The sequence below is a fragment of the Lissotriton helveticus genome, chromosome 7 (genome assembly GCF_964261635.1).
Source record: "Lissotriton helveticus chromosome 7, aLisHel1.1, whole genome shotgun sequence".
NCBI lineage: Eukaryota > Metazoa > Chordata > Amphibia > Caudata > Salamandridae > Lissotriton > Lissotriton helveticus.
Window position 1 is genome coordinate 1,541,036,282 of NC_136068.1, and position 23,255 is coordinate 1,541,059,536.

A 23,255-nucleotide genomic window follows, 5' to 3' on the forward strand; every position below is an offset into this window, starting at 1 on the left:
CATCGCACCCCACCTCCGGAACGTCATAAACAACTCCTTCGCATCAGCCACCTTCCCAGAGCGCTGGAAGCAGGCAGAGATCAACGCCCTTCTGAAAAAACCCACAGCTGACCCTAAGACCTCAAGAACTTCCGCCCCATCTCTCTTCTTCCCTTCCCAGCTAAAGTCATCGAGAAGACCGTCAATAAACAGCTGACTGCATTCCTCGAGGCAAACAACTCGCTCGACCCATCCCAATCCGGATTTTGAGCCAACCACAGCACCGAGACAGCCCTCATCGTAGCCACCATCGACATCAGGACCATGATGGACAACGGGGAGACTACTGCCCTCATCCTCCTAGACCTCTCAGCCGCCTTTGATACCGTCTGCCACCGCACCCTAATAACCCGCCTACACAACACTGGGATCCAAGGAAAAGCACTGGATTGGATCACCTCGTTCCTCTCCAACAGAACCCAGAGAGTCCGCCTCCCGCCGTTCCGCTCCACGGCCACCAAGATCCTCTGCGGGGTACCCCAAGGCTCCTCGCTCAGCCCAACCCTCTTCAATATCTACATGAGCCCCCTCACCGCCATCGCACGCCAACACAACCTCAACATCATCTCCTACGCCGACGACACCCAGCTGATACTCTCCCTCACCAAAGACCCATCCACCGCCAAAACCAACCTCCAGGAAGGAATGAAAGACGTCGCGGAATGGATGAAGCTCAGTCGGCTGAATCTGAACTCTGACAAGACGGAGGTCCTCATCCTCGGACAATCCCCATCAGCCTGGGATGACTCCTGGTGGCCCACAGCACTGGGCACCGCACCGACACCCACAGACCACGCATGCAACCTGGGATTCATCCTGGACTCCTCCCTCACGATGACCAAACAAGTCAATGCCATCTCATCCTCATGCTTCAACACCATGCGCATGCTCCGAAAGATCTTCCGGTGGATCCCCACCGAAACCAGAAAAACGGTCCCCCTGGCCCTCGTCTCCAGCCGACTGGACTATGGGAACGCCCTCTACGCAGGAACCACAGCCAAACTCCAGAAACGACTTCAGCGCATACAGAACGCCGCCGCACAACTCGTTCTCAACATTTCTTGCCACAGCCACATATCTGCCCACCTCAAAAACCTGCACTGGCTCCCCGTCAGCAAGAGGATCACGTTCAGACTTCTCACCCACGCACACAAAGCGCTCCACGACATGGGGCCCGAATACCTCAACAACCGCCTCTCGTTCTTCACTCCTACCCGCCAGCTCCGCTCCGCCAACCTCGCCCTCGCAACCATCCCACGGATCCGCAGAGCCTCCACCGGAGAAGGATCGTTCTCCTACCTGGCCGCCAAGACTTGGAACTCCCTCCCCACACACCTACGACTAACCCAGGACCATCTCACCTTCAGGAAACACCTCAAGACCTGGCTATTCGAGCAGTAGCAGCCCGCCCCTCTCCCCTCAGCGCCTTGAGACCCTCGCGGGTGAGTAGCGCTCTCTATAAATGTATTGATTGATTGATTGATTCTTCCTACAATTTGGGTATTTCTTCTATTTCATCACACACAAAAATCATCTCCCTGGCCTCTTCAGTTTTAACCCACCCAATCGGTTCATGCCCATTTTCCATTGTATTACATGGTCGTTCTTCCAGTGTATAAATTAAATGTCCATCTGCTATTGCATTTAATAAAATACCAAACAGCGGACACTGTTGGGTTACAGGCATTGGGCATTCGTAGATTACATGCTCTGAAACTTCCTCCAGTCCTGTTCTCTGCAGTAATAGGCTATTTTGCAACATGCTACTTACGTATACCTAGATAAAAACTGGACATTTGCATTCCAAAGCATGGAGTGGTAATTCCTGCAGTGTATTGCCTGGGCATCCTTCCAACGCTCCCACTGGTCGGTACTCCAATGTATCCACTGGTCATTATTCCAGGAAGCCAATGTCTCATTCTTCCAGTGCATCTATAAATTACTCTTGCAGTGCACAAAATGGTAATTCTTCGAACGCATACTATGGCTCTATTAAAGGAATGGCCTTTGACCATAGCAGTGACCACTCTTCGTTATTCTAATAAATTCACTGGCCACTTATTTTAATACTTTCAAAGGTCCATTGTCCTGTGCACGTGGTGTTCATTCCTCACTGATCCAACAGTCATTCTGCCAGTGAGGAATGCATTGATCTTTTCTCTCCATTCACTTGTATGCACCATCTATATGCACAGTCTTATGTTGCTCAAGTTCACACATATTGCGCATCATGAAAAGCTCAGTTACCACATAATATATAGAACTAATACTTTCAATTCTAAAAATGCCTCCAAAGATGCAAGAAGTCAACTTTTCTCTAAAGATTGAGTGTGAATTATTTCAATATAGTTTTTTTTAGGAGGAACAATAAATAATAAAGGAAATCACCGTCATAGTCTGTTTAGGCAGGGTTGTATTTTGTCCTGGCAGAAAATTTAAGAGTTTGCTTTAGCTGCTTTAACTACTGTTATGAAGCCCAATACAAAACAGAACTAAAAGTGTCTTCCCCGTCTACAAATAAAACATTGGCAGACAGACACATACATTTGTTGTTATTCAGTCCATCTGAATAGTATTTGACAGTATTGATAAACATCTTTTTACTGCTGCCTGTAGTCGTCAAGCTAAGGAGACGGTTCTGAGACCCATCCTGCATCTTCGCCTTCAGAACGTGTTCTATCGCCAGGACAAGTTCAAGATGCTGTCACTGATTCATGTCTTGCTGACCCCAAATGCGAGATGTTTGTGAGCATTTCAGGACCACCAGGTTACTCAATTCAACTCCAGATTTCTCCCGCCTTGTGATGTTACCTGAGGTTCACCCTGGAGCACTATCAGTTCACAGTTCTACCATTTGTACTAAGTACTGCACCTCACATTTTTGCGAAGGTGCTGACAGTTTGGCACCATGAATGTCGCAAATCAACGTATTTGTGAACTTAGATGGCTGGCTGGTGAGAGTGGAGTCTCTAGTGGTAGTCCAAGAATGGCTTCGATATTTCATGACACTCCTTCACGACTCATTCTTTGCTATCAGTGCTCAGAAATCTCCTTTCACTCCCATACTGAGACTGTTCTTCATTGCAACTGTCCTGGACACAACTCACATAGATTCCTTTTGTTCTCCTACATCTGCTTGGCCTTGTGGCCTCATGTACCCTGTGTCCTGTTGGTGCCTCACACCCAGATGGCAGATGACAGCCCTTCACTGGTGCCTGAGAAAATAGTGGCTCTAACATCAAGCAAGCATCTCGTCTCGAGTGTAGCTCCTTATGCAAGTCCATTAGGATCTGTACAAATGGCACCCTTTTGTTGATTCATCACTTCAGCCCTCCTCAAGTGCTGGCTACCCTGGTCATGGAAGCCTCCTCACTGGACTAAGGTACCTGCACTCACAAGTGATGAAGCTGCTGGCAGTCATCTTTGCTTTCGATGCCTTCCTCCCTTCCATCCCAGGGAAGCACCATTTAGATTCTGTCAGACAGTTCCCCCACCCTTCATTATATCAATAGATAGGACATCAAGGGTTGTAGACCCTGTGTCGGGAGTAGCTCCTCTGTAGCACAGTGGCAAGGTATTTTCCCAATAGGTTCTCACATTATAGGCTCTCTTAGCATGTGAGCGGATACTCATGGAGATTGAGCGGTGGCAGCTGAAGGCCTTTTATCTCCCTCCTGAACTGGCGGATGCCATCTTGGCTGTCAGGAAATTTGCTACAGAATCCATTTATGATTGTCATTGGAGCAAATTTGTTTATTTGGACTGCAAGGCAGACATTGTGAATCCTTTTCAATCAAATCTTTCTGCTCATGCAGCCTCTTGCACAACAGGGCTTAGTAGTGGACACTGTTAAAGTTATTTAGCTTCCGAATATGCCTTCTTTTGTCTCCCTAACTGGCTTTCTCTGTTTCCATAGCCTCTAGTGAGGCGTCTTCTGAAAGATTTACTTTGTTTTCACCCACTTCATTAATTTTTACTTAGTGGGTTTGACCTTTGTGTTTATTTTTGTAATGACATCTCCTTTCTTGTTGAACCCATTGTTGGTGCCCTTTTAGATGTCGCACTCTGACAACTGTTTTCTCGGTGGCAATTACTGCACCCTGTCAATTAGGAGAACTTTGGGCCCAACCAGTTTATCCACTATTCACAGTATTCTACTTGGACATGTTGTTCCTCTGTTCCTGCACATCCTTTCTACCTATGGTGGTATCTGCTTTCCACATAGGTCAGTTCATTAACATTCCATATTTATTTCTTCCTTGTCCAACCAAAGACGAGTAGAAGCTGCATAGACTGGACCCTGGGCTTGCAGTATCCTATTACATCAACCTCAATCAACAGGCAGAATGATCAGCTCTTTGTGGACTTCAAGAAAGCTGAGAAGGGCATGGTGGTCACCAAGTGCAACATTTCATGCTGGGTTATCCTTTATATCAAGATCTGCTATCCCTTAGCCAAGAAAGCCCCTCCAGGCAGTTGTGCTGACATCACCAGGACCATTGCTACTTCCACAGCTTTCACCAAAGTCAAGTGATCATCTTTGCATACTTTGTTAAACATTACTGCCTGTCAGCCCAAGCACACTTTAACAGGTACTCTGCAAGGCCTTGGTTAACCAGCACTATTTAAACTTTCTTTACAGAGGGCATTGCTTTGGGATTCATTCATAAGGTGAAGAATCGGCTGGAAGATGTATCCTAATCTTCCCACATGTTACTTACCATCCTGCCTTCTTAATGGATCCATCAGTGCAATAATGAATAACATCCCAAGGTAGAGACATACGAGTTATGGGCTGTATTTATGCTCTGCCGCTTCCTTTGCACATGCCTCCACATAGCAAGCAAATGGTTCCAGGAACTGATTTGAGGTTGCCTGTCTGATCCTTCTATCTCCTGATGGCCTCACATCTTGGATGAGACAATGTTACATGCGAAGCCAAATGGTGCCACCTGGTGGCACTGGAGAGCCTTTGCTAGTGAAAAGTTTCCTGGTCCAGTCTGGCACCTGTAGAATATTGATAAGGTGAAGAATCCGGGGATATGATGTAGTGCCTTCTAGAAATATTTTTACCTAAGATAAGTAATTGGGCGACCCCTGACCTTGCCAGGAAGGTCGCTTCCCCCCTTCATTTCAACCCCCCCGCTGAAGCTCCGCTCCACCAGAGCCTTGCACCCTCGGTCTCTGCTGCCCCCGCCCCGTGCCCCTGCTCGCCGTTCCTGCCGCTGCTGCCCCTGCGGCCCCGCGCCCATTCGTTAACCCCTGCCTCAGAGGAACACTCATCTACAGACACCCCGGGCTCAGTTCAGCGACTCCTTCGCCGACCTCGCCAGCACCCACGCACTCGCCTCCACGGACTACATCCTCATCGCGGACCTGAACTTCCACCTCGAGAACAACAATGACGCCAACTCCGCCACCCTGATCGACAACCTCGACCTCGGACAACTAGTCACCGCACCCACCCACGCCGCCGGCCACACGCTGGACTCAGTCTTCTCCACAAGCACCCACGTCGCCTTCGACCACACCACCGAACTCCACTGGACCGACCACCACTGCATCCATTTCACCTTCAAGAAACCAACCACGCACCACCGCACCCAACAGCTGCCTCGCCGCTGCTGGAGCAAAGTCATCGAAGACCAGCTAATCACCCACCCACCGACCCCACCAACCCAGACAGTGCATCAATGACTGCGCCAACACCCTCGCCCAGCTCAAACCCTCCAACAGCCATGCCAGCAAGAGAGCTACCTGGTTCACCGACGAACTCCAGACCTTCAAACGCACATGCCGGAATCTGGAGAAAATATGGCTCCACGAACGCGCACCGGACAACCACGCAGCCCACAAGGACGCCACCCGCAGACATCACCACCTCATCAGTTTAGCCAAGAGATCCTCCTTCAAAGACCGCTTGGATAACAATGCACACGACGGCAAAGAGCTCTTCAGCATCGTAAAGGAACTCTCAAACCCCAGCGCCAACGACATCCCGCCCTCACAAGAACGGTGCGACTCACTAGCCATCTTCTTCCATCGCTGACATCCACGACGGCTTCAACACCACGACCGCCCGAATACGCCAGACTCCACCTCCCCTGTGAACACGACCAGCGGCATCCGTCTGAGCTCCTGGTCCAACGTCAACGACGACGAGAGACACAAGGTCATAAACTACATCCACTCAGGGTCTCTGTCCAGGGGCGTAACACAGGCCACTGCAGCCCCCGCGGTGCTGGGGGGCTCTCACCCTCCAAGGAGCCCTGTCAGCACCGCACTTCTGCTGGGTCTCTCTAGATTGAGTCCAGAGGGGCCCCTTCACGTACCCTGCAGGGGGGCCCCCCTCAAGGTTTGTTACGCCACTGTCTCTGTCAACCCGTGCCCACACCACGTATTCAATAAAGCCAGACGCAGCCATCGCACCCCAACTACGGAAGGTCACCAACATCTCCTTCGAAACAGCGACATTTCCAGAAAGCTGGAAGCACGCCGAAATCAACGCCCTCCTCAGGAAGCCCAAGGCGGACCCCAAAGACCTCAAGAACTTCCAGCCCATCTCCCTGCTCCCGTTCCCAGCAAAGGTCATCGAAAAAATTGTCAACAAGCAATTGGCCCGCCACCTGGAAGACAACAACATCTTACATCTTGGACCCATCCCAATCCGGATTCAGACGAAACCACAGCACCGAGACAGCCCTCATCGCCGCCACAGACGACATCAGGCGCCAACTAGACAACGGCAAAACATCAGCCCTCATCCTCCTGGAACTGTCCGCCGCCTTCGGCATGGTCTGCCATCGCACTCTAAAGACACGCCTCCTAGAAGCCTGAATCCAAGAGAATGCCCTTGACTGGACCATGTCCTTTCTCTCCGGCAGAACCCAGGGCGTCCGCCTCCCACCCTTCCAATCCGAAGCCACCGACATCATCTGCGGCATCCCCTAGGGCTCATCCCGACACTGTTCAACATCTACATGGCCCCCCTCGCACATCTACATGGCCCCCCTCGCACAAGTTGCCCGCCATCGCGACCTCAACATCATCTCCTACGCCGACGACACCCAGCTCATCCTCTCCCTCACCAAGAACCCACACACCGCCAAAACCAACCTCCATGAGGGAATGAAGGCTGTCGCCGACTCGATGAGGAGCAGCCGCCTGAAGCTGAACTCGGACAAGACGGAGGTACTCATCCTCGGACCCACCCCCTCAGCCAGGGACGACTCCTGGTGGCCAACCACACTGGGAACAGCACCAACACCCACCAACCATGCACGCAATCTAGGATTCATCTTCGACTCCTCCCTCTCCATGACTAAGCAGGTCAACGCCGTCTCCTACTCCTGCTACAACACCCTCCGCATGCTCCGCAGCATCTACAAGTGGATCCTGACCGAAACAAGAAAAACGTTGACAAAGGCCCTCGTCAGCAGCAGACTGGACTACGGCAACGCACTCTACGCAGGAATCCCAGCCAAACACCTACGACGACTACAACTCATCCAAAACTCCTCAGCCCATCTGATGGTCAACGTCCCCCGTCACAGCCACATCACCCCCCACCTGAGAGACCTACACTGGCTCCCCATAGACAGGAGGATCACCTTCAAGTTCCTCACCCACGCACACAAAGCACTCCACAACGCCGGACCAGCCGACCTGAACAGCAGACTCGGCTTCTACACCCCCACCCGCCAGCTCCGCTCCGCCAGCCTCTCACTCGCCGCTGTCCCCCCACATCCAACGAACAATCTCCGACGGCAGATCCTTCTCCTACCTCGCCGCCAAGACCTGGAACACCCTCCCTACCCACATACGACAGACCCAAGACCCACTCGCCTTCAGAAGACTCCACAAGACCCCCCCCCCCCCCCGCCCCTCCCTCCACCCTCAGCGCCTTGAGACCCTCACGGGTAAGTAGCGCGCTCTACAAGTACTCTGATTGATTGATTGATTTTCCGTCTCATTCTTCTCCATCACCGTGATAAAGAATCTGGATTTTAAACTTTTATTTCTCCCTGACACTTGTACTCAGAGTTTCTAGGAATTCCAAGTAAAACAAAACTGTCCACAGTCCTAGCCTTTTTCACGCTGTCATCCAAAGATCACTTTTAAGCTCTTCTAACTCAGTAACTTATTGCATCCACAGAGTGTACCATGTGTACCATTCACCTGTTGCACGTTATTCCGAAAACTGTTGCTCATGGGCACAATATTACCCGACAACATCTTGTGTATCCTGGCTGGACTGATCATATAATTCAAGGGATTGTGTATATCTTCTTGCAACTCAGGTGACAGATAACCTTTCATTTGAATACATTGCTGTGGGGTTGCAATTCTCAGTTCATCTGCTCTAGTTCACAGCACCTCATGGCTGTTTATGCGTTTAAGAAAAACTGATGTGTTCGGGCCTTTTCTGCTTTGGCTCAACCTGTCCTGAACTCTCAGATGCTAATGCTAAGACTGCTTAGCAACCATTTGCCATTTATGAATGCAATTAACACATGGTTCTTCTTAAGATGGATCTTCAAGATTCAGTAAGTACCCACTTCTTTAGGACCTGGAGGCCGTGTGTGAACTAGGAACTCAGAGGCCATACATAAACAACTTACAGGCCATACATAAACAACTTACTGGCCAACACAAGCAAACTTGATGCAGCTGTCTTATAATGTAAGCCTCAGCCTGCTGATCAGGGTATCCGTTTCTACAGAGCCAGTAGTTTGTTTTCATAGTACCGTTTTATCAGTTTGAGAGTAGTTTAAAATACTTTTGTAGCCTTTTCTAATCATTCTGGATGTCTCCATTAACTCACTTATTTATAGGGAAGTTTAGTCATTGTTTGTGTGTCTCAGGGAATGGTGTGTGTGTCAAGAACACACCACATATCTCTAAATAGTGGCAGTTGCTAATGCTGTAAAAAAGTATTTTCATTTTGTCTCAGTTCTCCTGTACCACTTCCTTTACTAACAAACTTACAGCATTTTTTTAACCAGCATTTGCATTGCAATAGGTCAAGCATTTATGAGAGTTTGAGCTATTGGCATTGTAATGACAATACCTTTTATTTATGTGCTGTTTGTAAAACAGATAAATAAAAGGCATTGACATTTACAATGCCAATAGCTTAATTTCTTACAAATGCGTGCTTTAGAAAAAAAGCCCGTTAGGACAGAGCGTGTCCTGCCTGCTTCACCAGGCAGGACAACTCTATTTGAAAAAATAGTGCTTGGAGGCTGTAATTAAAGCCTACCGAGCAACAACCACACGTAACTGGGTGTCGCCATGGGAGGTTACAAAATGAGGCAAGGCGGAACTAAGGAGGGAATACTAAGCCTTTTGACCAATGAACAGCCACAATTTACAGTGGACAATGACACAAGCCAATGAAAAATGTGGGCGTAGCTTCAAATCCCTATCTCAATACAGCGTGCCGTGCAGTGCTTGCACTGCCCAGGCTTGACCTAAAAATGCTGATCTGTATTTAATCACACTCAGTAAACCTCTCTCTCAAAAAAAAATGTACTTTCAATCTCTTAGTTCTTGTATTGGTTTGTTCATGATCTTTTTTTTTTTTCCCCGCAAAAGAACTACCACATTCCCACCATGGAGAATGGACCCGACCTGGCAAAGCGTTTCCTCAAGGAACTAACTGACATACAGGTAATCCTCCTACTGAGAAGGTGAAAAAACCTGGCACCTGAGCACTGTTTTGTTACATCTTGCTAATTTATCCAGTCTTATGCAAGCATTTTATTAGAAAGGAAGAAAGGAGGTGTACGTGTTTCCAAAGAGATCATCCTCTAGGCACCTTTGGGTTATGGAGGCTGACAGTTCAGTAGTGAATAATCTTTAAGTTGTTCTGTATCTTGGGTATTCCTTTTTGCAGGAAATTATATTATTATGCCTGGCCCAGAATCCTGCAGACGTCTTCTGGTTTGTTGCTGCTGGTTCCAAGTTTTGCATTATTGATGGGCAAAAGCTGGTTGTTTTAGTCCAAGTTTTGCAATATGAAACAAAATCCTGTTTATTGCCAGGGCCTTTGGAAGTAGTACGCAAAGCTTTTATTTGTGTAAGTCACCATCCTGTTATGTGGCTATGCAGTGCTGTGAGGTCAATTAAATGTCAATATAATGAAACCACTTCTGGCGTTGTAGAAATCACATTATACCAAAACACCTTTAGAGAACGGCCCCTGACGTATGTACTCTGCTCCTGTTCTGTCTCATCAGACTTGCCTGCTGTGGCGGAGTTTGAACTTGCAGCATCTGTGACCCCTCAACTTGAGTGGATCTTGGCTCCCTTTTTCCTCCTCCTTATATCCTCATTAGAAGGTTCAAGAAGTAGAGTGTGATGTAAAACCTGCTGGGAAAGGAGGGTGCAGTAATCCTCGACATACCATAGGCAAAACGATTTCTTTACAGAAAAAAACTGTTTTCAAGAGTTGGTGCAAAGAAACGGTGTCAAATATAAACTGGTAGACTGCAACTACTAAAGTATAGGTCTATCCCATGCGACCTTGGTGATGTAGAATTACTGTAGTGGTTACCATCTTTCATTGTGTTGAGCGATTCCATTTAGTTAGTACAGCATTTACGACCTACATGTTGTTCACAAAGACCACAAGACCAATTTACAAAGTTAATGTAGTTTAAACTCACCGTAATGTTTTAAGTTTAGTTTAGGGTTTTGTAAAGTTCATCATTCACCCACAAAAGGGGTATCATTGCAAATTACCACAACCCATGTAAGACAGCTCAACAAGTGTATCGAAAGTAATGTATACAGATGTTAAACATCCAAGTTTTAAGCAGCCAAGTTTGAAGTTCCTTCCAAATTGGATTATTGTCAGAATTTATTTTAGATGCAGAGGTATAGAGTACCATTTCCCCACAGCTGCCATGGAACCAGCTGGGCCTCCCCTAGTTTGATGATGAATTTAAGGCAACACAAAAAGATGGACGGAATGCTGAACATTGTCATACATTCACCCCCAGTTACAAATCTGGGTTTAATCCTTCGTTGTTTTGCTCGTCATGCCATTCCAGCTTGAACCCATCCATAGGCAATTCGGCCTTGACCCTGCTCCCCATGGGAACAGTCCAGTCGGAACTGCCAGGCCAGGTCCTCCCTGGACTGGAAAACAAGCATCCTGAGACTGGTTTTGGGGTATCAGCCCTCACGAGCCCGGCTAGCTTGAAACCGGTGGCATAGCGAGCAAGGGTCCCACATCTGGCTATACCCTTCCCACTTAGGGCGAAAATGCAACACTGAAAGATGATGGACGGAATGCTGGACATTCACCCCCAGTCACTGATCTGGGTTTAATCCATCGTGATTTTGAAAGGGGCCAAGGGCATGCCCCGAAGTTGGTCCTTTGCTTGCTGTGCCACTGGATTCAAACTAGCCTGGCTGATGAGGAGTGACATCCGGAAACCAGTTACAGGATGCTTGTTTCCGATTCAGGGAGGACCTGGCCTGGCAGTTCGGACTGGACTGTTCCCATGAGGCACAGGGTCAAGACTGATATGCATATCATATGGCTTGGCCCAAACCGGGGTGGCATAGTGAGCAAAGGAACAGAGGATTAAACCCAGATCTCTTGATTGGGGGTGGGTGGGTGGTTGAAAGTTTCGCCACTCCGGGCTGCATCTTGTTGTGTTTGCGATAAATTTTAAGGGACACAAAAATACATTTTTGCTGTGACCTAAAATATTGCAACGACTGATCGAAACAAAATCTAGTACTTAAGGCAGAGGTAGTTGGTGAGAGGATGGATCTATGTAACAAACACAAGGAATTAAACAATGTGAGCTTTCATTGGCACCCAGTGTAAAGAGATCAGTGCAGGAAAAATATGATCTTTTATCTTTTATGCACAAGTCTGGCTGTAAAGTTCTAAATCTGTGAAGTTTATGTAGGGGAGGGTTTGATATGGAGAAGCACAATCTCAGTATTTAAAACGTAGCACAATGAGTGGGAGGTGCCTTTACAAATAAGAATGGATTTCTACCCAAAATGAAGCTTTTTGTTGCATTAGGGTAATAAAAGACTGGGGAACAAATCGTAACGCTCTAACATATGCCTTGCAGTTTCCAGGCAGTTCTTTGATGACTGCTAACTGTTCTATATTGGGATTTTAATTTATAAATTGCAAGTACCAAAATGATCTCTCCGACAATAGCAGTAACCCACTGAACTATTTACATTATATGCACTTATGTGATTTGCATGGTGCATTTGCTTGCAGCAGGCATATTAACCCTCTGTGCTACTTTGAGTTAAAACTTCTACTAGACAAAACTCGATTGCTCTCCAGCATATCCATTAATCACCAGAGTTATCTTGATATTTTTATTTTTGCTTGAACATTGTTGGAGAGAAGGAACGTGCCTGCAGGTGCTTTTAAACCCACTATAAGTTGACAACACAGTGCCCCCTGAAGTCCGTGCCTGGTGCAGTGGCACCAATTGCACCACCCTAGAGCCGGCCCTGAGTCTAGGAAGAAAATAATCTAGGAGCCCAAGGTAGAAAGAGTTACAGTAATAAATCAGTGAGAACGCAATAGTATTGACGACTTGGACCATATAAGAAAGTGTGAAAAAGTATAAAATGCGCGTCAGGGAGCAGAGTTGAAATAACATGTTCTTTGTCAAAGAATTAGGTTGACCCACAACGGAGAGGGCCAATCAATGAGAATCAATGTTTACTCGCATCTTTTTTCACACCTGTAGACAGTGCAGGTTTGGGACAAAGAGAGAGGCGCAAAGGGAGAGGAGCGGATTGGGACACACAATTTCCCATTAAGTTGTAAATTATTCTTGCTCATCCTGTTCTCATCGTTTAAAAGATGCTGTAGCTGCTTCATGGATATTGTCATAAATCTTCATGACTATCTCAGTATCTTAGGATATAAGAAAAAATCTTAAACACATGACTGAATTATGTTGGGCAGTCGAATCATGTAAATGCTAAACAATAATGGAGACAATTGGAATGGACAGCTATAAACCATAGAAGCACATGGACACTCGATCAGCAATTAACCTCCTCCTCACCCCCCCCCCCCCTCTTCCTCACCAGTCGATCCCTTCCAGGAGTCACTGGATCCTCAACGACCACTGAAGCAAGGCATCATTTGTTCCCGGTACATTCTACTGTGATAACGGTCATATGCTCCCTGTTCATTGTACTGAAATAACTTACTTTACGTGTAACATTTTGCTATCCACGTCGATATTATGTGAGGCTTCCCGGAACTTTGTATATAACAATTGCCTTAATGTATCCTACGAGTGATTCATGCTGTAAAGCGCTCCGATACCTTCGAGCCTGGCTAGCGCTATATAAAACTCATAAAATAAAATAAATAATTGATTCCTAGGATTCCCCTAAGTTCAGGGATCGAACCGTAGAGGAGGAGAAGATGGAGAGAGATACTTAAAGCATCCTAGTAGATAAGAAGCTGTCGAACCAGGCAAGAGTACATCCCTGATACCAATCTCCCAAAGAGACGCTTTAGAAGAATATCATGTATCAAATGCCTCCAATAGATCCAGAAAAATAAGGGCAACTGGAAGATTCTGGTTCGCACAGCAGGATAGCTCGGCAAGGGCAGAAATGACAGCCAATTCACAGGTAAATCCAGGGTGAAATCCGCATTGTGCAGTGTAACCGAGGCTTGTAGTTACAAACTCTTGGAGCTGAAGAAAAAGCTTGCTCAAGAAGTTTGGCTTAAAATGGCAGTTGGGAGATAGGCTGAAAATTCCTACAAGCGTTCTTATCTAGTGCTTTTTGTTTTTGTTAGAATAGAGGTGACTGAAGCAAGCTTAAAAAATGTGAGGACTCTTCCTGATGCCAAAGCGGCATTGAGAACAGCCAATAGGCAGTAGTGCTCCCAAAGGAGAAACTCTTTATGCAATTTAATAGGAAGAGGTGCAATGCTGGAGTCTGAGGGCTTACTCTTTAAAAGTAAAGAAAAAAAACAATTTTTTGGCAAAAGGGACCAGTCTATCGTATGTCAGGAGGAGGACTTAAGGCTGGGCTTCTCTACTGGCTGAGGTTGAAACAAACGACCTTGAAGGCTTTGAGAATACACATATGTATTGCACCTATCTCCCAAATTGTTTACATTTGCCTCTATATTAGATTTACTAAGCTCATCAATCACAGAAAAAATACCATGAGCCATATAGGGGGCATTAAATATTTTCAAACTGCAAAAAGCTGCCTGTGCTCTCTGTATGGCCACATTTAAGCATGGCTAAGTTTAGACATTCCAGTGTCTTTCAGTAAAGTATATGACCTGCTTACGGGCAGCGAGGTCCACGGTAAACCACAGCTGCAAGATTTGATTGCACTTAAAAAAAAAACAATTGTTAATGGGAATTCTATTCAAGGCACAATGTACTACTGAGTAAAGATGATTAACAATCAGATAGGAATTGGTTTAATCAATAATATTTTCAGACAAATGCTGCAATAAATCTTCAGTCTACACAGATTTCCAGTCCTGTCTTTCTGAAACAAACACTGAGGTGGAGTGGGGTCTAGTTATTTTGAAGGCGATTCACGAAAAGGGAAGCCCCAAATTATTTGCCTAAGGCAAAGCACATAAAGAAAACATGACAAAATGGAGTATTGGAGCAGACAATGTCTAAACATTTGTAGCCCTACAAATAGTAAGCAACGGGTTCATGCTGAGATAGCGCAAAAGAGGAGAAAAAAATCATTATATTTAATGGTAAGTGTGGCATTCATACTATCTAATTAGAATTCAAATCACCAAGAACTACCAGGTGTGAGTCATCGGTTGCTTCTTGTCAGCGAAATAAGACAGGCAAGTCAATTGGTGTGTAGGGAGGTCCACAGACTACCATCAGAATCCCAATTGTTTGAAGCAAGGGCTTCTGGAACTGGGTTGCAACAAGAATCGAGTGTCTAGAACTTAAGGGAACTGTTAATAAACAATATCATAACCCTACATTTTCACCTATTCAGTGGGATATAACTACAGAGTACTTGAAATAAATTAAGCTCATAAGTGATATCCTGCATGTCGTCAGATAACCACATAGGCATTAAATCCATAATGTCACATCCGTTTTTCACTCTAGACCTTACATTTAATACCTGCCTCGATATTGTGCGCAAGTTTGAAGCATACACCAAGGCGTGTGGAAAAAGAGAATTGAAATATTCAACGTAAAGATTGCCCAGCATTAAAAGTTGGTAAGCGCCTTCATTAAGAAAGTGGCAATGGGAGAAAAGATTGAATAGGTGGTTAAGAAGGTAATGAAATTGTTGCATGGATGTGGACTTTGCATTTTACAAATTACTCATGTGACACAAATCAACAGTGTTATTTCAGTGTCCCAGTTATGATCAGATACTATAATACCATAAAACGAGATGCATACATCCATAAACGTAATTGTGCTCAGTAGGTACAGTACCTACCTTAACACTTGTACACAAATTCTTTGAACATTTTCTGAAAGGAAAATAAGGATTTGCAGCAGTTTTGGTTTCCCAAAAATAATAACGGCTGCATTCCAAAGGCCCATAAAACAGTATGAAATTGAGTTAATGCGCGACTAAAATTCGAAGTCAAATATTTTTTCACTTGTTCAAATACAAAAACTCAAAGCTGTGTCCAACTGTTACAATCCCAATCCTTTGACCAGTCTACAAATGTTGCTTTGTATTTGGAAGAGAGGGTAGAGCATTACCTCTAGCTTATAACACCAACAATATCCAAAGGATTTAGTAAAGTATAACTCTTCCCCCATGTGATGTGTCCTCTCGTTAGAATTTAACACTGGAAAAACAATATAGCTAAATGGCTCATTCAGGCACTGTGTCATCTTGTCAAACAGTTCAGACTGGTTCAGTTCTAGTGCTGGTGATACATTTGAAGACAAGTACTATTTGAATGCGAGTGACTCCAACAGAGTCAGGGGTCCTGTAACAATCTTAGTGTAATTTTAATGTAGTACAGTATACTTCACAAAACATTAGCTTTAATAAGTCAGATGAGAAGCTTTGTATGGGGCTTAACTGCATGCGCCTGTTTGACATTGCAACCCAAGCCATAGCTCATATCTGTAACTTGCGTAGCCCTAACAATGAGAAAATACTAAAAATGTACCTACCCTGGAGGTTAGGACATTGAAAACTAAACCTCTAACTTGTACTTGAGCAAGTCTTAATGATGTAACTTCAGCAACAGAGACTGATCTGCTGCATGCACTATCATATAATAAAAATATATCTCGAAGTTAGTTATCCTATTTGAAAAGGACAACGTCCCAGATGAAGTAAACGAAGCAATAACTCCCCACATTAATCAAGTGTTGGAGTTGAATTGAGCAAATAGACTGCATGCCCGTTGTATGTACTTCAAGCATCAAGAAGACTAAAGTGTTGCAGCAAACGAGAAATACATATACTAAAAAAAAGTTTTTTGAAGATGAAAACGTTTTTGAAAAAGAAAATGAGATATCAATGGTCAAGTCTAAATAAACTGTATAGTAAATGTTGAGAATCTTAACGCTATAGCATGCATTGGAGTGCCAGGGCAGCAGCCGTGAAGACTTTGCGGAGTTTTAATATCACAAAAAGACTGCAAATCGCTAAAGGTACAACATGGAAAACAGGCAGTGGTTGGAGAAAAAAATACTTGCACGGTGAAGGTGCTCTGAGTGACACAGTTAAGAGCGGCTAAGCGTGAAGATGTGAGAAGTGAACAAAGACTTAATTGCATTGCTGTGGCTTCTACTCCGTTTTAAATTGGAGTATACGGGAACCAATGTATGCTCCACATCATACAAAATAAATAAAGTCAAAGTTTTTGTAAACATATTTAACAACTTTATCAATTCTAGAAGAATGTTGTCAGATTTGTTTTCTCTTGTGTTAGAAACGTCCCTCTACAACCACTATCTTGCAAGGACAAATCCTAGATTAAATGACATTTTAGGACCCATAATTTGTGGGCAGTTTTAAACTGAATGTCACCAAACAGTTTACCTAGTGTTGATAAAAGGCACACAGAAAAGTATCCACACTTATGATGACTGTGAGTAGGATAAAGTCCCTAAATTACTAGTTAATGCATTTTCCCTCTTAAAATTGAATCTTGGGTTATCAACTGAAAAATCCTTAGTATTTGAAATATGCAAGTTTTTGAGAGACTGCCCTTTAATTGTATTCCTTCTTAACTGATTTTGTTCTGACACCTTTTTACTCCTGATCTCAAACAGAGCATCGTTTTGTTATACTTTGCTCAATTCTCAGCACAGGTATGGGCTGCTGTGCACATGAAACCCTCGAATGTGATTCTTTTTCCCACATACCATTACCCCGCAAGTCGTTACAACGACTTGCGGAGGGGGAGCGCTGGATGTTGGAATAGTAAAATTTACTATTCAAACTGCAGTCTGTGCGGACTGCAGGGAAGGTGTTGGATTTTAAATCCATTACCTCTCCATCCCCTCCGCAAGTCGTAACGACTTGAGGGGTAATGGTATGCGTTGTCACAATGCGGTCGTTGTTACAGCATGCGGGGTTACGGATGCGGGGTGAAGGTAGTTTACCGAAACCCTCATCTCTATGGATTCTGCTTTATTTCACAGTTATCTGCTGTTATCAGATCACCTAATAAATTTGGTTGAAGTTCATTTTCCAATGACACTAGTTACAGGAATGATTTTTGAGGAAGGAATGTCTCTATCCATCCCTGAATGGCACCAAAGAGGGATAGTGTTATTGAACACTGCCTCAAGCAGTAGAAATTGCACCATACTGATATTTATAAACCACTTAAGCACCTTTTCGACTCACTACCAGATGCAGGTAAGAAAACAGATGTTAAAAAGCTGGTGCCCCTTGCATGTTGTGGAGCCAGCCCACAAGGAGACAGAAATAGCAAACTGATGTAGAAAGGTTCCTGACCTCATTTAGGAACTTGCCCCATTGCATTGTATTCAGTTCCACTTAAACTTCATCTGGTCAATGGTCCAGCGGGTGAGAAAATTGTACTATGGAAGTGACTTCTCTGATGGGGTCTGCCTCACTTTAAGGCATATTTCAGAGATAAAACATGCAGAATTAAATTAATAGCGCCAATCAAAAAAGACATACAAATCATCGTTTGAGTTGGTAATACAGAAGCCCAACCTATGTAAAGATATTAAGAAGTGGACGAAGTAGAAATTGGCCATGAAAAATCTTATAAAAATGTTTATTGAGTGGTTTAAAATGTCAAATGTTTCCATTTGACATAAAAATCATTACATACGCAGATGACACCCAGCTTGTGGTTGCATTAAAAGACCCGAAGGGTCATCGTGTGATCTGGGCATCTGCTTAGAAGCGGTAGCTGAATGGATGGCACTATCTCACCTTAACCAGAATGGAGACAAGACAGAATTAATGTTTCTGGGCAAGTCTCCTTCACCCTCTCCTGGCCACCCTGTATCTGTACGATGCCTGCCCCAAAGCACCAGATTAAGAGCCTAGGTATATGGCTCAACAGCTCCCTTTGCTTTAATTATCAAGCCACCAAGCTCTCTGCTGTCTGCTTTGGTCTGATGTGGATGTTAAGGAAAATCCTCCCCCTACTTAATTTACAGGCGCGAAGGATTATGGTGCAAGCCCTTATCATGTCCCGCTTGGATTATGGGAACACATTGTATCTGGTCGCCCCGCAGGCCACCACCCAAAAACTGCAAGTAATCAAGAACTGTGCGGCCCGCCTACTCCTTGAGATCCCCTGAGACAATCGGCGAGACCTGCTCTGAGGAAGCTTCATTGGTTGCCAATTCAGTCCAGAATACGTTTCAAGGCCATGTGCCTCCCCCACGGAGCTATCTGGAAAACTGGACCTGCCATTACCCATCCTCTGTTTACCCCCTACCAACCGTCCAGGAGTCTTCGCTCCAGCACCGCCTTCCTCGCCACGACGAGGATAGTACGCAGATCCAGATGAGGCGGACGTTGCTTCTCTGGATTGCCTCCATTTTCTGGATCTCCATGCCCCCTACTCTTCGCAGGGAACCCAACCTACTGACCTTCCGCCGACTTCTTAAAACTCATCTCTTCACTAATACTCACTAACTTACCATGTCCTTGCTCTGTTTGGTCCTAGCGATGCGAGGCCTCGGGGTAGTAACGCGCTTTATAAAACCTATTTCATTCATTCATTCAACTATTGTAAGGTTTAAAGTTGCCTCACTATTAAACGAAAGGAGGTTTTTCACCAGTCAACACATTGCAAATTAATCAAGATTTTTCTAAAGCTGCAGGGAGGCAGGTAAGTGCAGTGTAATAATGTTGCATATTTGTAGTAGTCATTCAGTGCTGGTTCATTAAAGTGAAGTATTCTCAGTAACATACTATGTGCAAAGCTTTTTAACCATATGCTAAATATGTTTATGCAGTGACCCCTTAGCCCCCGTGCAAGTAACCTGGGTTCTGTAGTCTTGGTAGAGCTGCAATAATCCTACATGATTTCAGTAGGATTCACTGTGAACCAGCCTAGCTTGGTTACTGATCCAGTTAATTAAGTTCAGCTGCCAGGTGCCAATGTTTCTAATTTATTCTTGTTTCTTTCTCCCTGCAGTATGGCCGCACTCCCAGCGAGTGGATGTTTTCCATCTGATCATTCATTCCGTGTTCTCAGAATGGATCTTCATCCTACCTAGTGTCTTAAGTCTTTCAATCATGAACCTCCAAAGGCAATGTCATATTTATAATGGACTTTGACTTTGTAAAATCATTGCTATCTTATGGTGTAATATGGGGTAGGGATGATCTTTTTCCTCTGAACAAATTCCTGCCTATGCTGCCCTCATTCTCCATGTTACAGAAAGGTGGAGCATTCTTGCAGCTGGCCTGCTTCCAAGGTCATTGGAGAGTTTCAGGAGATTTTAAAAATGGCAATGACTGCTGCCGACACGTCAAGAGCTTCGATCAACTGATAGCTTTGCACCCCTATGCTAGAGGTGCACTCGACCACATGTGTGTATTATACCAAGAGGCCAAAATACCATACAGATGTCACCTTGGTTGACCTTTGTATTAGATACCCAAGTTTGGAAACACTCCTCAAACCTTTCTCAACATTCAGCTGAGTTACTGAAGCAGCTCTTTCTTTGGTCATGAACTGAAGATCTACGGACATTATTGATGGAGTTGCCCACATTTCATGTGAGGGATGACTTCCCCAGCAGCAGAAGTATTCTCAGAAAACTGTTTGAATGTATTCTAGCTTTCAAAGCATGCCATTGACTTCGAATTGTGTGTTATCTGAACGTTAGGAAAATATACCTGGTATCCGTCTCTGTAGAAATGTATATGTTACAGTTGGGCTAATATCCACACTCTTGAGACGTATATCCTGTACCTTTTGCAGCCTTGAAGAAACCAATGTGTTATGAAAAGCAAAAAGGTTTGTTGGACAGGGTCATGTGACCCTGCGGCACAGCAGTACTTCTCCAACAGGAAGCAACATGCTGAAGCAACCAATCAAAATACAATATGTCGAATGGAGATGGGATCTAATCGCTCCATTGTTGTATCCCCCACTTTAAGCGACTCTGGACAAATCAGTTCATTTTATAGTACCTCACTTCCTTTGCCTGGCAAAAGTAACTTGCTAATCTATAGTATTATGCTCTGCACTAAACTGTTACATCTACATTTGTGTATGGTGGCTCAGGTTTCTTCCCCATCATTTGGACAAGTGAACAGCCAGGCGTGTGCCCTCTTGGATGTTCAATGAAGGATTTTACTGAATGTCCCACATGCTTGAGTCTAGTTCATTCACTCAAGATCAGGCCATGTACTACATTACTCAGACATACCTCGCTGCATGCTGCAGCTACTGAAGTGTATTATCAGCGTATGCAATGCAATAAATTAAACTTTGAAATTCAAGTTAAGGATATGACCTACTAATAACTTAGCAAAGAAGTCCAATGTGCTTCTAAACGACTGTTTGCCCACTATTTGCGACATGAAATTGTCCCTTTTTGTGGTGCCTGTTGTTACTCCATCTCAAAGAGCTACATGTGAATTGTGAAGACTATGTGATTAAGCTGCACTGCTGAATCTTTAATGAATCGCAAATATATAGCTAGAACTGGTTGCATTTAAGAAGCACAGTGATGGCAAAGTTATACTATTTCTGGTTGGGGTTTGTCCTAGCGTTTTACCTCTTTTATTGTGAGGCAATCAAAGGTTTGGTTAAATGGTTATCCCAAATGTCACAGAGCCACGCTCCATCACAGGAGCTGAGAAGTGTCAATGAACGTACCTTGGAACTGGCCATTTATTGCGACCGTGGCCTGAGAATGCAGGTGTGAACACAGCAACCTGAAGTTTCAGAATGCATAGCTCAGTAGGCTGGTGTTTATTTCAAGAGCAAGAAAGTTTGAGAATAAACAACATGAGCACATGAATGCTTTAGGAGCAGTAGAGGACGCTTGTCTATGGTCATACCTTGGTGTTTCCATCTGTGGAACTAAATAAGATGGCTACCCAAATTGTCCTAGTTAAATCGAAGCCTTGAATTGAAGTTTATGCACCCCACAATAGACAAAGCTTAAATACAATATTTTGGAAGGGGTTGAAGGTCGAGTTAGTAAAGTACCTTTCTAGTGCTGATGTTACTATTCTGCACTTCCTTTTTAGTACTGCATAGATGTCATCCATGTCCTTAAAGAACATCATGAAGGAAGTGTGCTCATGGTGTATAATTCTGTCTCCAATAGTTGCATGAAATTAGGAATAGTTAAGTCTCAGCTGCCACACTGACCAGGTAAAGTGGAACTTTGTGTGTATTGTGATCCCTAATATTTATGATGCAGCGTTTAGATGCGTGTAGAATAAACAAATGGAAATGTTGAATCTGAATGCTCAATTGTGACAAATCTCTTTGCTAGCAAGCTGCAAATAAGCTGCGTGTACCACTATGCTGGGTCTTTTATGTTCTCTCTATTTTAAGTTCCCTTTCTGGATTGCGCAATTAAACTTGTGTACACGCATCACAGTCTCATATGTATCTTTTCGTGTTGTGACATGATCATTGGTAGAACAAACAGGCCTGCCCTCAAATTGAGGGGTGAATGAATTTAGAATTGAGGCAACCACATCAACATTGAAGACCTGCTTTTCAACAGAATTAGCTGAATATTTTGTTAGTTCTTATTGTCAGCACCACTACAGCCTTGCATGTGTCGATATTTTCTATATGGCAGTTGTTTTTTTTGATTTTCATTTGCTAAATTGTATTGCCATAGTGTGTGAAAGCATGTGTGGAGACCGAGTGTAGCAGTTCCTGTTTCTTGGTGGATTTGTCTCAGTCCTGAGGATACTTATTTTGCAGTTGTTGGAGAGTATCCTTTTTTCTCTGACATTTTTTCGTAGTGGAAGGTTGGATATGAAACGCATCAGATAGCGGTGCACCTATAGCATAAACCCTAGACCTTGTATGTATTATTGAGACGTGGCATACAGAGACAAGTGATGCGTTCATGAATGATTGAGTATCTCCAGGGCTTAAGACAACATTGCCAAAACTGAGAAAAAGAAGCGATAATAGCAAACCAATCCCTAGTTATATAGTTAGAACATCCTCAAATACTAGCTGAGGTTGAATTGTTAGCTATTGCATGTAAGATAAAGGTATATAAAATACATGTATTCCACTTTTACTGTCCTCCCAATAAGATAACACTGAAATGCTTGGTTGAACTAGAACTTTATACCCTACAAAATATATAAGGAGTCCATGACTTATTTGGTAAACTTTAACGTATACCCAGAACCCACCTCGGGCTGCAAAAAACTTTATGAATGTTAATCTATGCAAATTATGATCTAAAGTAGTTAAATGACACTCATGAGGCTGGTTTCCTCTTAGATGCTGTCTCATAATCAGACAAACATATACTTGTCATGCACTCAACTGGTCCCAATCACGGAGACGACTCAGGAGCCGATGCTGGATCTCCTGTCCCACCTGAACACAATGCAAGTACAGGAACGGAAACCTTAGAACTCTCACTGTACTCCTGGGAGAATAGAGGTTGGGATTAAATAAGAAAAGAGAGATTTGCGGTACTGGATCTGTTCGATGGCTGTGCGAAACTGCGTAACCGGTTTTGTCACTTCTGAGGCCATCTAAGTTTGTGAGGTAGACA

The 23,255-nt window shown here is 44.5% G+C and overlaps 1 protein-coding gene across 1 annotated transcript in view; it reads left to right on the forward strand.

Annotated features, from left to right (window-relative positions):
- LOC144770466 (branched-chain-amino-acid aminotransferase, cytosolic-like) overlaps window positions 1-22,097 on the forward strand; it is a 167,354-nt gene extending 145,257 nt beyond the window's left edge. The window contains exons 10-11 of the mRNA XM_078654990.1: window positions 9,637-9,711; window positions 19,673-22,097. Coding sequence (XP_078511116.1) covers window positions 9,637-9,711; window positions 19,673-19,711 — 114 coding nt within the window. The 3' untranslated portion in view covers window positions 19,712-22,097. The remainder of the gene's footprint in view (window positions 1-9,636; window positions 9,712-19,672) is intronic.
- Window positions 22,098-23,255: the final 1,158 nt, after the last annotated feature.